This window comes from Oreochromis aureus, linkage group 3 (assembly GCF_013358895.1).
Source record: "Oreochromis aureus strain Israel breed Guangdong linkage group 3, ZZ_aureus, whole genome shotgun sequence".
NCBI classification, from domain to species: Eukaryota; Metazoa; Chordata; class Actinopteri; order Cichliformes; family Cichlidae; genus Oreochromis; species Oreochromis aureus.
This window is the reverse complement of record NC_052944.1, coordinates 31,483,189-31,498,090: the sequence shown is the minus strand read 5'-3', so window position 1 is coordinate 31,498,090 and position 14,902 is coordinate 31,483,189. Positions and strand designations below refer to the sequence as shown.

The 14,902-nt window shown below is 40.9% G+C and overlaps 1 protein-coding gene across 1 annotated transcript; it reads right to left on the bottom strand.

Annotated features, from left to right (window-relative positions):
• Window positions 1-7,232: 7,232 nt before the first annotated feature.
• Window positions 7,233-14,530, bottom strand: LOC116319488. Its single transcript, XM_039600046.1, has 5 exons — window positions 14,443-14,530; window positions 8,709-9,000; window positions 8,469-8,605; window positions 7,983-8,277; window positions 7,233-7,783 (listed from the first exon to the last, which is right to left on the bottom strand). Exons 1-5 carry the CDS (start codon window positions 14,528-14,530, stop codon window positions 7,606-7,608), a joined length of 990 nt encoding a protein of 329 aa, XP_039455980.1. The 3' UTR covers window positions 7,233-7,605.
• Between the last annotated feature and the right edge of the window lie 372 nt (window positions 14,531-14,902).

The window sequence follows — 14,902 nt, the reverse complement described above, 5'->3', positions numbered from 1 at the left end:
TTCTCATACATTAGGCACGCCTGTGCTGCAGTTAACAGGAAACCGATTCAGTGGAGGAAAAACAGCAGTGTAGAATGAGAATAGAATTTCCAATGAAAGTAGCAGCAGTTATAAGTAGAGTATAATTGTGGCAGTAAACACAGATAAGGAGTTGTGTAATGTTATGTGCACGTTGAGAATTTTAGCATCTCCTAGTGGTTAGCTTGGAGACTGCGGTCAAGTGAATTTTTATGTGGTTTGGCTTGTATTCCTTCCTATTGGATGTTTAGGGTCACATGAGTGGGGTGATACAGGAAGAGTTTCCTATTGGATGTTTAGAGTCACATGAGTGGGGTAATGCAGGAAGCCATTTTAGTATTGGGATTTGCACAATGAGGCGTACCAGAAGTCTCCCTGTTTAATCCTTCAGCATCCACCTGTGTTATGCCATGGAGAAGCTTTGTTTGTAAGTTTGAATTGTGTTTCATCTTTATGAGTCGTGAGTTGTGTATATTTTATTGACTTTATGCATATTTGGGAGATTTATATATAAATGCCTAGATCTGTTAAGCCATGTGAAGCAAATGCATAATTCTTCATTGAGCATATTTCTTTTTGTATTTTTGTAGTTTCACAAGTTCTGGGAAATCACTGTAAGTTGTACGTTGATGAAGACAAACAAGTAAACAGCCCTCAACTTTACTTTCACGTCTGACTCATCATTCAACGCTTTCAGTGCCTACGGAATATGTTTAGCTATCTGTCGCCGTGTACCAGAACCACGCATGCGCAGGGGACAGAATAGTGAAAAAAACAGCATCACACCAGGGATAATACAGCAAGTCTGGATAGCACGCATGGAGGCTGCTCTGGCCACACTGAAGCAAGAGAAAGAAGTTGCAGCGGCTTTAGCTGAGGCAGAGGTGTTGGAATCAGCTGCAGCAGAACTCGGCTCTAAACAAGATCTCAGGGCAGTGGACATCATAGGAATTCCCCTGACTCCACAGAAAAAGAACAAATGATTATGTTGAGTGTCACTCCAGAATGCACTCTAGTCAGCTGTCGTTGCCCGGCCTTGAGTCCCACATCACCTCCAGTCGGCCACGTGATTTCTCTCATGCTCCACCACTCCAAGACAATGAACTGAATCCCATTCATGCAGCCATTGATAGACTGAGCTCCACTTCAGCTCGTGTCAAGTGCCATACTACCTCTGAAGAAAATGGTATGAAGCATCCACTTGTCCAGAATTACCCTGGGATTTATCCATGTAGTGTCACTCCCCTGCAGGAACCTCAGCCACACACACATCCTCTTAGAATGCAAGCAGCGCAGCCCTCTGCTCTGAACCATACCGGCATTAATGACTTTGCTGTCTACATGGCTCGCCGGGAACTTGTGACATCCGGGATGACAAAGTTTGATGATCGTCAGAGAATTATTGGGGCTGGAAGTCTACCTTCATGAACATCATAGAAGGATTGAAACTCACCTGCAATGAAGAACTTGACCTTCTCACTAGGTGGTTAGGTCCTCAATCATCTGAGCAAGTCAGGAGAATCAGAGCTGTTCATGTCAATGACCCCGCTGCAGGGCTCAGGATGGCATGGATGCGACTTGAAGAGAACTACGGGTCTCCTGAAATAATTGAGAAAGCTCTGCTGGACAAACTGGAGAGATTTCCTAAGATCAGCAACAGGGACCCTCTCAACCTAAGAGAGCTTGGTGACTTATTAAGGGAGTTGGAGTCAGCAAAGTTAGAAGGTTGTTTGCCTGGGCTTGCCTATCTGGATACCTCTCGTGGCATTAACCCAATAGTGGAGAAACTGCCGTATGGCCTTCAAGAAAAGTGGATGACACAAGGCAGTGCGTACAAGCTGCAAAACCAAGGCCGGTTTCCACCATTCTCATTCTTCACTGACTTTGTCTGCAAAGAAGCCCGCACTCATAATGATCCAAGTTTTGCATTTAGCTCATTTGGGATGACAACAGTGAAACCAGAAAACTCACCTAAAAGGTACACACATTCAAGGAACCACGTCTCATCCAACAAAACAGAGATTACATCAACATCTGCCATCAAGCCCCAGAGCCAGCCAGCAGTAAGTTGGATGTGGACAGACAGTGTCCGATTCACAAAAAACCCCACCCTCTCAAGCTGTGTAGGGGCTTCCGAGCTAAGGCACTAGATGAACATAAAATGTTCCTGCGAGATAGTGGAGTTTGTTTCAGATGCTGCTCCTCAACTGAACACGTTGCTAAAGACTGCAAAACAATCATTCACTGTAAAGAGTGTAACAGTGACAAGCACGTCACAGCGCTTAATCCAGGACCAGCTCCATGGGCTGTCAAAGACCCTGAGGATGAGCATGGCGGGGAGGAAAATGAAGCAGCTTCTCCAGACATAATCTCCAAATGCACAGAAGTGTGGGGAATTGCCAATAACTCCCGCTCTTGCTCAAAAATCTGCCTCATAAAGGTGCATCCTAAAGGACAACCAGAAAGATCTATAAAAGTCTATGCCGTACTTGATGACCAGAGCAATAGGTCTCTTGGTCGGTCCAAATTCTTTGACCTGTTTGGCCTCAAGGGTACTGGTTCTCCCTACACTCTGCGCACATGTGCTGGGGTCACCGAGTTATCTGGCCGAAGAGGAGTTGGATTTGTTGCTCAGCCATTGGATGGACGTCTCAGCATTCCTCTTCCCACACTTATTGAGTGTAGCCATATCCCAGACAATAGGTCGGAGATACCTACTCCTGATGTAGTCAAACACCACCCACACCTAAAGTCTATCACTCATCTCATCCCTGAACTTGATCCAAATGCACAAATTCTCCTTTTGCTGGGTCGGGATGTATTACAAGCCCATAAAGTGAGAGACCAACGCAACGGGCCCAATAATGCACCCTATGCCCAAAGGCTGGACCTTGGCTGGGTCGTAGTTGGAGACGTCTGTTTGGGTGCAGCTCACAAGCGAAAGCAGTTAATGTCTACCGGTCTAATGTTCTGGAGAATGGGCGTCACTCTCATTTCAGTCCATGTCCCAACCACCTAGTTGTGAAAGAGAAGCTTACAACAAGGACAGGCATAAGACCTCTCAATTCTCAAACCCTGTCACACTTTCATCCTCTGGACAGTCTGTTTCAGAACTCTCATGATCATTCAATTGGTAACAAAATCTTTGAAAGAACAGAGAATGACAATGAAGTTGCCCCATCTATTGAGGACAAACGGTTCATTCAGTTGATGGATAATGAGATGTTCATAGACGATGCTAACAGTTAGGTAGCTCCCTTCCCTTTCACATGCCAAGACCACGGCTGCCTAACAACAGAGAGCAAGCTTTGACACGTTTCACCAGTCTCTGCAAAACTCTAGAAAGGAAGCCTGAGATGAGGAGACATTTTCTGGCTTTCATGCAGAACATCTTTGATCGAGATCATGCTGAACCAGCTCCAGCACTCAATGATGGAGATGAATGCTGGTACCTTCCCAGTTTTGGTGTCTATCATCCACGCAAGCCTGGCCAGATCCGAGTTGTGTTTGATTCAAGCGCTCCTTATCTTGGCATCTCCTTGAGCGATGTGCTGTTGACAGGGCCAGACTTAAATAACAGTCTGCTGGGAGTCCTAATGCGGTTTAGGCATGAACAGGTAGCCATCACAGCAGATATTGAGCAGATGTTTCACAGCTTTGTTGTCAGGGAAGACCACAGGAACTTCCTCAGATTTCTGTGGTTCAGAGACAATGACATCGCGAAGGAAGTTGTGGAATATCGCATGAGAGTCCATGTGTTTGGCAACCGCCACTCTCCAGCTGTTGCTACTTATGGGCTCTGGAGAGCAGCTTTACATGGAGAGGCGAGTTTGGGAAAGAGGCAAAGGAGTTCATACACAGGAACTTTTACGTTGATGATGCACTCAAGTCACTGCCATTTGCAACAGCAGCTATCAGTCTTCTCAAGGCAGCCCAAGGCATGCTTGCCATCTCCAACTTGAGACTTCATAAAATAGCATCCAATTGCCTAACTGTCATGCAGGCTTTCCCATCAACAGATCATGCAAAAGACTTGAAAAATCTCGACCTGGACAAAGATTCACCTCCTTTGCAGCGAAGTCTTGGATTAAGCTGGGACCTTGTGAATGACACTTTTACATTACGTGTTGCCAGGGAGAAGCCATTCACCGAAGAGGAGTTCTTGCAACCATCAATAGTTTGTTTGATCCACTTGGTCTCGTAGCTCCCGTTACTATTCAAGGAAAGCTCTTGTTGCGACAGCTCACTCGTGACAGCAGTGACTGGGATTGAGTGGATAATCCACAGAGTGGATTACCTGGAGGGATTCACTGCAGGATTTGGAACAGTTTGCAATTCCCCAAGCCTACATTGCTACATCTCTGTCCACTGTGCAACGTACAGAGCTCCACAGAGATCTTCTCGGATGCTTCCACCAAGGCCATTGCAGCTGTGGCATATCTCAAAGTGAAAGATGTGGAAGGTAAATGTCATGTTGGTTTCATAATGGGGAAAGCCAAGTTAGCCCCTGTGCCATTCCACACTATTCCCAGGCTGGAATTAGGTGCTGCTGTTCTGGCAGTGGACATTGCTGAGCTGCTTGTGAAAGAGCTGGACATTAGTCTTGACAGCCTGAAGTTCTATACTGACAGCAAGGTGGTGCTGGGGTACATTTATAATGAAAGCAGGAGATTTTATGTGTACGTTAGCAACAGAGTGGAATGGATAAGGAGGTTCTCATACCCGGAACAGTGGCAATATGTCCACACTGATGACAACCCTGCAGATGTTGCCACCAGGTCAGTGCCTCCAGCTCATCTCTTAAGCACCAACTGGCTTACAGGTCCACATTTTCTGAGACGTTCTGGGGACATAGACTCAGGTAAAGAAACATCCTATGACCTCATTGATCCAGACTCTGATACAGAGGTCAGAAGCCACATCACTACTGTTGCAAACCCCCATAGGAGTATGGGGCTGCATCGATTTGAAAGATTCTCCATGTGGCAACCCCTTGTCAGAGCTGTGGCCTCCCTAATCCACATCATCCAATCCTTCAAGTCTGAGAAGGATAGCAATAGGCAAGATTGCAAAGGCTGGCATCACTGTTTGAAGCCACACAAAATGGATACACTGTCACAAGCAAAGCATATCATTATTGGATGTGTACAAAGGGAGACATAACAAGTGGAAGTGTCTTCTTTGGAGAAAGGCAAAGTAATTCCCAAAAACAGTCCTCTGAGGAAGCTCAGCCCAATTCTTGATGATAGCAAACTTTTAAGAGTTGGTGGGCGGCTCCAGCATGCTTCAATCGAGACACAGGAAAAACATCCTCTCATCATTCCCGGCCGCAGCCACGTAGCTACTCTACTTGTAAACTACTACCATGAGCAGGTTCACCATCAAGGCAGAGTTTTTACTGAGGGAGCTATCCGCACGGCTGGCATCTGGATTGTAGGGGCAAAGAAATGTATCTCCAGAAACCTGCACAAGTGTGTTACATGCAACAAACTTCATGGTAGACCCGCAGAGCAGAAGATGGCAAATCTTCCACCCGATCGTCTCAGCACTGAACCCCCATTTACAAATGTGGGTCTGGATGTATTCGGCCCCTGGAGTGTCTCCACCCGTTGCACCCGAGGTGGTGCAGCAAACTCTAAAAGGTGGGCAGTACTCTTCACGTGTTTAAGTGTTCATGCCGTGCATATCGAGCTCATAGAGTCAACGGACACATCGAGCTTCATTAATGCTCTCTGGCGGTTCTTTGCTATCGCGTGGTCCTGTGAAGATGATCTGCTCTGACTGTGGCACAAACTTTAAGGGAGCTTGCAGAGAACTTCAAATTCTCCTACGGGATGAAACCGACATCTCAAGGTACCTCAGTGAGGAAGGATGCACATGGCTGTTCAACCCACCTCATTCTTCCCATATGGGAGGAGTGTGGGAAAGAATGATTGGGGTTTCGAGACGGATTCTTGACTCTATGCTTTCTCAGATCAGTCCCTCGCATCTCATTCATGAAGTGCTTTTGACCCTTATGGCTGAAGTAGAAGCGATAATAAATGCAAGGCCTCTTGCTCCCATCTCAAGTGATCCAGATTCACCGTTTCTTCTGACTCCAGCAATGATCTTGACACAGAAGGTCTGCACCCCTCTTCCTCCTCCAGGATCATTTGAAGCTACAGATATGTATCGTCAGCAGTGGAAACGTGTCCAGCACTTGGCGAATACATTTTGGGAGAGATGGAGGCGAGGATATCTCTCTACTCTTCAAAGTCGAAGCAAGTGGCAAAATAGTCAGCCCAATGTCAAGGAAGGAGACTTGGTGTTGCTCAAAGACACTCAGGTAAAAAGAAATCAGTGGCCAATGGCTCTTGTCACCAAGGCTTACCCAGACAGCGATGGAAAGGTCAGGAAACTCGAACTGAAGGTCACGAAAGGAGGTACCGTTAAGACCTTCTTTAGACCAGTAACCGAAGTAGTGGTACTTTTGTCTGCATGATCATCTACCATGGACAGTCAATGTGTTGTTTTCTTTAGTTGATTGGACTGCTAAGAAATTGATAGTGGTATTGTGTTCCATACCAGGTGGGGAGTGTAATGTTATGTGCACATTGAGAGTTTTAGCATCTCCTAGTGGTTAGGTTGGAGACTGCGGTCAAGTGAATTTTTATGTGGTTTGGCTTGTATTCCTTCCTATTGGATGTTTAGGGTCACATGAGTGGGGTGATACAGGAAGAGTTTCCTATTGGATGTTTAGAGTCACATGAGTGGGGTAATGCAGGAAGCCATTTTAGCATTGGGATTTGCACAATGAGGCATACCAGAAGTCTCCCTGTTTAATCCTTTAGCATCCACCTGTGTTATGCCATGGAGAAGCTTTGTTTGTAAGTTTGAATTGTGTTTCATCTTTATGAGTAGTGAGTGGTGTATATTTTATTGATTTTATGCATATTTGGGGAGATTTATATATAAATGCCTAAATCTGTTCGCCATGTGAAGCAAATGCATAATTCTTTATTTTCATTGAGCATATTTCTTTTTTGTATTTTTGTAGTTTCACAAGTTCTGGGAAAGCACTGTAAGATGTACATTGATGAAGACAAACAAGTAAACAGCCCTCAACTTTACTTTCACGTCTGACTCATCATTCAACGCTTTCAGTGCCTATGGCATATTTTTAGCTATCTGTCACTTCGTGTACCAGAACCACGCACGCAGGGGACAGAATACTTCATATCTCACCTGGGGTTTTGGTTTCCATTTTGCTCCAGCGAGTTCCCGATCAGGATCTGTGCCCCAAGAATCCTTTGAATAAAAGCATCCTGTCTGTTGATGATGGTGACAGCACTGACTTTGTAGACAGCCAACAAGTCTACTCTCCACCAGGGACCCAGATCTTGTACAGTATGTGTACAGCATCCTGAGTTCAAGTTTCCATTTCTGCATCCATCGACACCTTTTGAAAGCCCAAACACTGGCCCATAGCAAGTTGATGACTGTACTGTTTGTTTGTTTGTTTAAGGCCACATTTGGAAGAGGTTCCACTAACTTGTCAAAAAGAACAAACAAGTATGAATCAGTATCAGGCAGATGTGTGTCCATAGATCAGAGCCAGTCACTTAAAGCTCTACCTGCTGGGGCAGCATACACCTCCACTTCACACAGGGTGAGAGTCTTCTTCTGTCCAGGAAGAAACACGTTCACAAAGCGACCCTCCATGCTGCCTCCATCACACTGGAATGTGTAGGTTTTACCTGCTTTGATATGTGAGATGGAAGCACACCTGACAGCAGAGAGTGTGGGGACAGAATTATGTTAGTATTGTGGAGTTCATGTTAAAAGGAAGGTAACATGGTGTCCTGAATGAGAAGAAAAATAATCAGCATGCGATGGATAATATTTATGTTGTAATGTCTGAAGTATTGCTGTTCAAATTATTCTAAAAACAACAACAAAGAAAAAAACAATTATCTCATCATCACCTGGAATTATTGTTTCCATTGTTCTCCAGTGAGTTTCCTATTCTGATCTCAGCTCCATCCAGTCTTTCAGCACAGCAGTCTCCTCTGTTGGTGACTTTTACAGCAGTGACTGTAAAGCTTCGCTGCAGGTCCACCCTCCACCAGGGGTTGGTCTCATCTTCAGCCGTGTGGCTACAGAACCCATTGCTATAGAACGAGTTCCGTCTGCCATCGATGGCTTTGGACGCTGTGGCAACAGAGAGTGTAGATGACTGGGTAGCTTCTCCTTTGAGTGCCACATTGGGTAATGGGTATCCTTGAAGGAAAACCAAGAAAACAATAATTTCTCTTAGTTGGCCTGTCACAACCCTTATTGATATAAATAAAACAAAGAATCATTAAAATGTTGTTAGTAATTAAAAACACGCTGACATGAAAGCCTTCATTTGTCCTTTGACTCAGTGAATTACAGTCTTCTATATCAGCATCAGAATTAAAGGTATTTACCGTAGTACACTTCAACCTCACAGAGACTCAGGACCTTTGCACTTCCTGGTAGAAACACAGTGACATAGCGTCCCTTCATAGAGTTACATGGAAAGTAAAATGCTTGTCCGCTGGGAATGTGAGAGATGACGGCACACCTGTGTATGAAACATTCAAAAAGAAAAAGTATAGGAATAAAAATAAATTAGTCCTACTGATATGAGGATTTCAAATTTATGGTTATAAATCAAGCTCTTTCACCTGACGCTTTCATGGTCACTGATTGTTGTTGAATTTCCGATCCAGATTTCGGCACCATCCAGCCTGTTTTCCAATTCATCTCTATTGGTTATCATTACAGTCCCAATTGTATAAACATTTACCAGGTCTACTCTCCACCAGGGATCAGATTGTACATTGGTAAGTGTGCAAGACCCACTTTGATAGTTTGCATCTCTTCTCCCATCAACTGGCTTACCAGCAGTACCCACAGTGACATTGGTTGAAGATTGGACAGCTGTTTGTTTCAGTGCCAGGTTGTAAAGAAGTTGACCTAAATAATTAAAAAAAAATGAATTATTATTCAGAACAGCTAGTACTGAGCAGAACCAAACCTTTGGATATGTGTTGCAACTCTTCACTAACTGCACACCTTGAATGTTTAGAGTCAAACATAATATACAATGCTCTGAAAGGCATTTGTCCCCTTCTTGATTTCTTATTTTCTGTATACTTAACACAGTTACATGTTTCATGTTATCAAACAAATTTGAATAATAGACAAAAATAATGAGTAAATGCAAAAAAATTGTTTTTTTAGGTAAGAGTTCTTTTATAAAAGAAAAAAAACTATCCAATCTACCAAACAGAGACAACTTGGAAAAGTCATGAACTAACCTGGGAAATCCTTCCCAGGATTGAACCAGAATTACTGCAAGAATGCACAAATGCACAATCACAAAAGAACCCAGAACAACAGTCAAAGAACTGCAAGATTCACTTGCTTCAGTTAATGTCAGAAATGATCCAACAATAAGAAAGAGATTAAGTGAAAATGTCATCCATAAGAGAGATCCAGGGAAAGAGACACTGCTGACCAAAACCCCCCTCAAAAAAACATGTTGATGATCCCCAAGACACAGCCTGTTGTTTGCCAGTGATGCCAGTTTCAGTCATTATGCAAATGTACTGTTTATAAGATTGAGGAAACCTGCAGTCAGCTGAGACTGAAGAAGTCACTTGGATGGGTGATGAAACGTTTCTCCCACTGAAAACGCTACGTCCAGATTTGACAGATTTGATCTAACCACTGATTCTGTTCTATATCATAAATTCCTGAAGAAAAAACAAAAAAACCCCAAACCAAATAACACTTTTGGAGTGGCCTAGTCAAAAGTTAAACTTTTAATCACATTGAGATGCTTTGGCATAACCTTAATAATATAACCCTATAACCTGTACTTAAGTCAACTATAAATTGTTTGTTGAACGTGACACTTTCATCCTCAAAAAACCTCAGGTGTAGCCTAATTAACACAATTCTGCTGAGAAGATTGGGCTAACATTCCTCCACAGTGATGTGAAAAACTCATTTCCAGTTATCACTAATGCTTGAGTGCAGTTTGTGTTGCCAAAAGGTGGCACGACCAGTTATCAGGTTCAGGGGAGCATTAATTTCTTACTGTACGGGACCGAGCTGGTTAGACAGGAGGAAACAGAGGTTAAATGACTACAACTTAACTTAAGCAGCATTTGCAACTTAGCATAGCTCCAAACTAACTGCTAACTCCTATCGAAAAAAAAAAAAAAGCTATCTAAAGTAGCACACTACAAATAAAAATAATGTATTTCAAGAATCTGGTTTACCAACTTCACAGTTGTTTGAATGCTCAATTACATAGTTTTGGGAAGTTTTGGATAGCTTTTTTCCCCTTTATGAATTAAATCATTTAAAATTGCAGTTTGTTTATTGTGGCTATCTTTGTCTAATAATAAACTTTGTTTGAAGATTTGAAAAATGCAAGTGTGACAAATTTTCAAAAACAAAATAAAAAGAGTCGAATACTTTTTCACAAGATTGTATTTCTGCTCATCAGTTATAATTAAAATCAGTAACAGGTGAGCATGGACAGGTACGCATCCCAGTATAAGATGCATTCAAGATGATGTGTTTTTTTATGTATTACAACAGCTAAGTTATCTTTTACACTGAGCTGATGGGTGCACATTATTTCAGGTTTTAAGTCACAGTCACAATCAAAAAGCATATACACAGAGACTGGAAATGTAAAAAGAGTGATGCACGCAATTTATATGTGTGGGCCATGACCTTATAAAATATAATTTTTTTAATTTTATTCATTTTTGTGAGGCCTTTTATGGATAAAGCAAACATTTCAACTGTGCAGCTTATTGATCTCAGCTATCACCTGCACTGAGACTGTTTCATTTTAGTTTGAAGATAACTTGCTTCATCATTGGCTGTGATTTTTCTTTTTTTTTCTTTGTTCCAACACCACCATGTGCTGTTCTGCATAAGATCGCACTTTGTGGACCAGAATATGTTGTTCGTAGAAGAAAGGTTTACCTGCCAGCGTTCCAGATGTTAATGTTAACATGATGGAAATGCCTGTTAACATATAGACATTTGAAAGATATTTTTTTTAAAAACGGAATTATTTCTTTGAATGATCTCACTGATTCCGTCATCTTCATTTTAACTTTCTTTTTTCTTAAAGACAGTTTAAGATACTTTAACTTACCAATGAAGCTCCAACTATGAGTCCCACTCATGGCTTAAGAAAGTATCCTGGCAGGTAGACTGACTTACTGTCTCTGTAGTTTTCTTCTAATCACTACCAACCGTATGCTATACTCCCCTATTTGTTTTGATATACTAGAATATGCAAATTTTTAGTCAGTAATGTTTGCATGAATGACAACACACCCAAACTGGTATCTTCTTCTTCAGACCAAAACCTTCCACTGCATGTTTCTACAATTTAATGTTTAAATATTCTATTTTATTTTTTTCATTTTTCACTTGCCTTATTACACATTTTTATTCCTTTCATTGGTCATTACTTTCAAAGCCACATAAGCTTATCTCAAAGTCAATCAGAAAGATTCACACACAACCATATCTGCTGTTTTATTGTAAACTTTATTACTTTGATGAAGATGATGACACTTACTTTCTCAAGTGTAATATTTCATTTCAATGCTCAGGTCTCTAACACAACAAGAGATACCTTTTATAAATTTAATCTATTACTGAATTCACAACAACAAAAATTTGGATTGATATATAATTGATATATTTTTCTGTAGTTTTACACACTACTTATGTAGAAATACTGAGATGTGCTGTTGAAATTGCACTTTTACAATATTTGCATACATGCATTTAACATGATGTAAGTTCAGCCAGATCAGCAGATGATGTTTAGTTTCACCACACAGAGAACAAAATCTTGTGGCCAATTTAAGAATTTAAAATAAAAACATCTGAACAGATATAAACTGAATGAAAATGTTGCCATTGATGTACTACTGGCAGCATCTGTTTATACTGAGTTTCATATATGCTAAATGGTTAATAATTAGCTTTAAAATAATGATAATATATATTACTGCTTTTTAATGATTTGGTCAGAAAGAGACTAAAAAAACATTTCCTTTAATTCTGAAAGCTGAAGGTTGGCTTTTTGTGGAAATAAAGAAATTATTTTACTGCTACAATATATTCTTCATCATTAACATTGCATTAAAATGTTTATTAAACCTACTGGCATCATATTAACCTTTTTATTACAGGTGCAGCCATAATCATTGTATACACACATTGCATCTTGTGCTCATTAAAAGAGTTGATGCTCAGTCTATTTAAGGTCTTAAGCTTCGTGGGGCGCGATGTCTCCACGATCTATTGTGTAAGTGACTGAACAGAAGGTTAAAACAGCATTCATGCTTACAAACACATATGATTTAAACATAGGCCAGGCCGAAGGCCTGGAATTCATTTAGCTTCTAACTGCATTTGAGCTTACCTAGTAACAAGTGACAGAAGAAGAGTCAAGAAAGTGTAAAGTCCCCAGGGACTATTAGAAGAATGAATTAAGTTACCATGTATGGAAGAATGTGCTAGAGGAACGTCTCTGTTTGTTTTTAGCTTTGAGGAACGTCTCTGTCTGTTTTTAGATTTCAACTGATCATTTACTGTAACTGATGCATATTATGTCCAGTTCTGACGCTGAAGGGGCTGAACCCTGACATAATTGTTCGGATCATAGTTGTTCGGAGAAGATCTATGCTGATGTTTCTGCAGTGTACATCTTCCCACGCGTGTGCTCAATAAATCATCGTTTGACTGAACTTTTCTGGGCCAGTGTTGGTTTCATTCCTTGCCTCAATGTTTCGAATCGGGACATTTTCCAGTATAATCTTTCAGTCCAAACTGAGTTAAAAAAAAAGAAAAGAAAAGAAAAATTTCACTACAAAAAAGTGGGATTTTCTCATTTTTGCTTATCTGAACAAAAATCTGAATGAAATTTCTTTCACGTTCATCTTTGTGGATTAAATAATGTCGATAAAATAACTGCTCTGCTTGTGTGACAGCAAATTTGTTGTATTTTCAGTCAAAACTGAAAAACAAACACACCTGTCTGGAAAAGGCAGAAATGCAAATGAGAAAACACATCTAATTTGCATTGCATCTGTCAGGCATCTGACCTCTCAGTATTTTTACGCCAAAAGCAATTAGCCTTTTATCAGTATAGATTGACTTTGAAATAATAATATTTGTAAAATAATATTTGTAAAAGTTATTTAGTACATTTAGTAAAATAAGTTCATATAAAAATGTTTTTGTAAAAACTATACTTTAAAATGTTTGAATAATATCAACATTTAGCAATAAATCAAAACAAAAAATTGGACATGTTAATTAAATATTTTGCAAGATTTTACAGTTTTACCCCCGGAGTCACCTCAGTATATATAATGACCAGTCCATTTACCATGTTTTTGGTGAAAACTGTTTGCAACACGTCAAGTCATGGCTGTCTGGAGATGCTAGCAATGCAAATGAAAGAAAAAACAAGGACACAGCCTGTGATTTAAAGATCTTACCTTTGGAGAAAATTTTCATTTGCAAAATTCAAATCATCACAGTGCATGAAAAGAGAGCAGGGAAGGGCCTCTTACTATTTTGCATAAGCATGAATGGAGTAAATCAGGCTTCTTTATGAAGTAGTACATATACAGTACACGGGAACACAAACTTTATTTCAGTCTAAATTTTAATTCTAATGAATATGTTTGACTTGAAACATGAGCATAGGCAAAACAAAACAAAAAAATTAGTACAGTCAGGGGCTAAAGTGGGATTCAGCAGGCGAGGGAACCCTAAAATCAGATGTAATGGCTCTGGATGGGGAAAAGCATCATAACTCATAATAATTTCTATTGTAAGTTCCAGTAGATTTTCTTAGTGTATGGTGACAGGATGCACCTGCCGACAATGTTCTTTTTAAACTGTGTTAAAAGTCATTGTGGTTTTGAGTTGACGTATCATGTATTGTATTGGTGAACGCAAGAGGGGGCGTTCTAATACCCCGATGTATAAAACTGTGTTCTGAAGTTTTGGAGATGAGATTTTGATACTGTCTGCGTACAGTGTCCATCTCCACCATGCTGCGTGTGTTTCATTAAAATCTTCGTTGACTCCACCTGACAGGGTCAGTGTGTTATTCCGATCTCCACCATCTCTCTCTCCTCAAAATGAACCCTAACACTGGCCTTTAAGGTGGGAGGAGGGGTGGGAGGAGGTGGAGGAGTCGTTGGAGGAGTCGTTGGAGCAATGATAACGTCTGGCACTGTACATTTACAATAGCAAATATGAAAAAAGGCAAAACAACAGTAAAACTTTTACAATGATAATTTAAGCACACACAACAACCAAAGAACTTCTAGAACTAACACCCCAAGACCCTACCAGATAGAGAAGCAAACACCTCCACTTCACACAGGGTTGTGTAAGTCTTTCTTCCTGGTATGATCACAATGACGTAGCGACCTTCCATTTCATTACACTGGAATGTGTATGTTGGTGTACCTGCTAATGATGTAATCATACCACAACTGATTAGAGAAAAAAAAAAAAGAAGGCCCCCCAAAAAAAGATGAAAAATGGGTTTTTTTTTGAATCCTTGGAATAAAACCATCCTGTCTGTTGATGATGGTGACTTTGCAGACAGCCAACAAGTCTACTCTCCACCAGGGACCCAGATCTTCATCATTGTGTGTACAGCATCCTGAGTTCAAGTTTCCATTTCTGCATCCATCAACACCTTTTGAAGGCCCAAACACTGGCCCATACCAAGTTGATGACTGTATTGTTTGTTTAAAGCCACGTTTGGAAGCAGCTCCACTAAAGCATTAAAAAAAAAAAAACA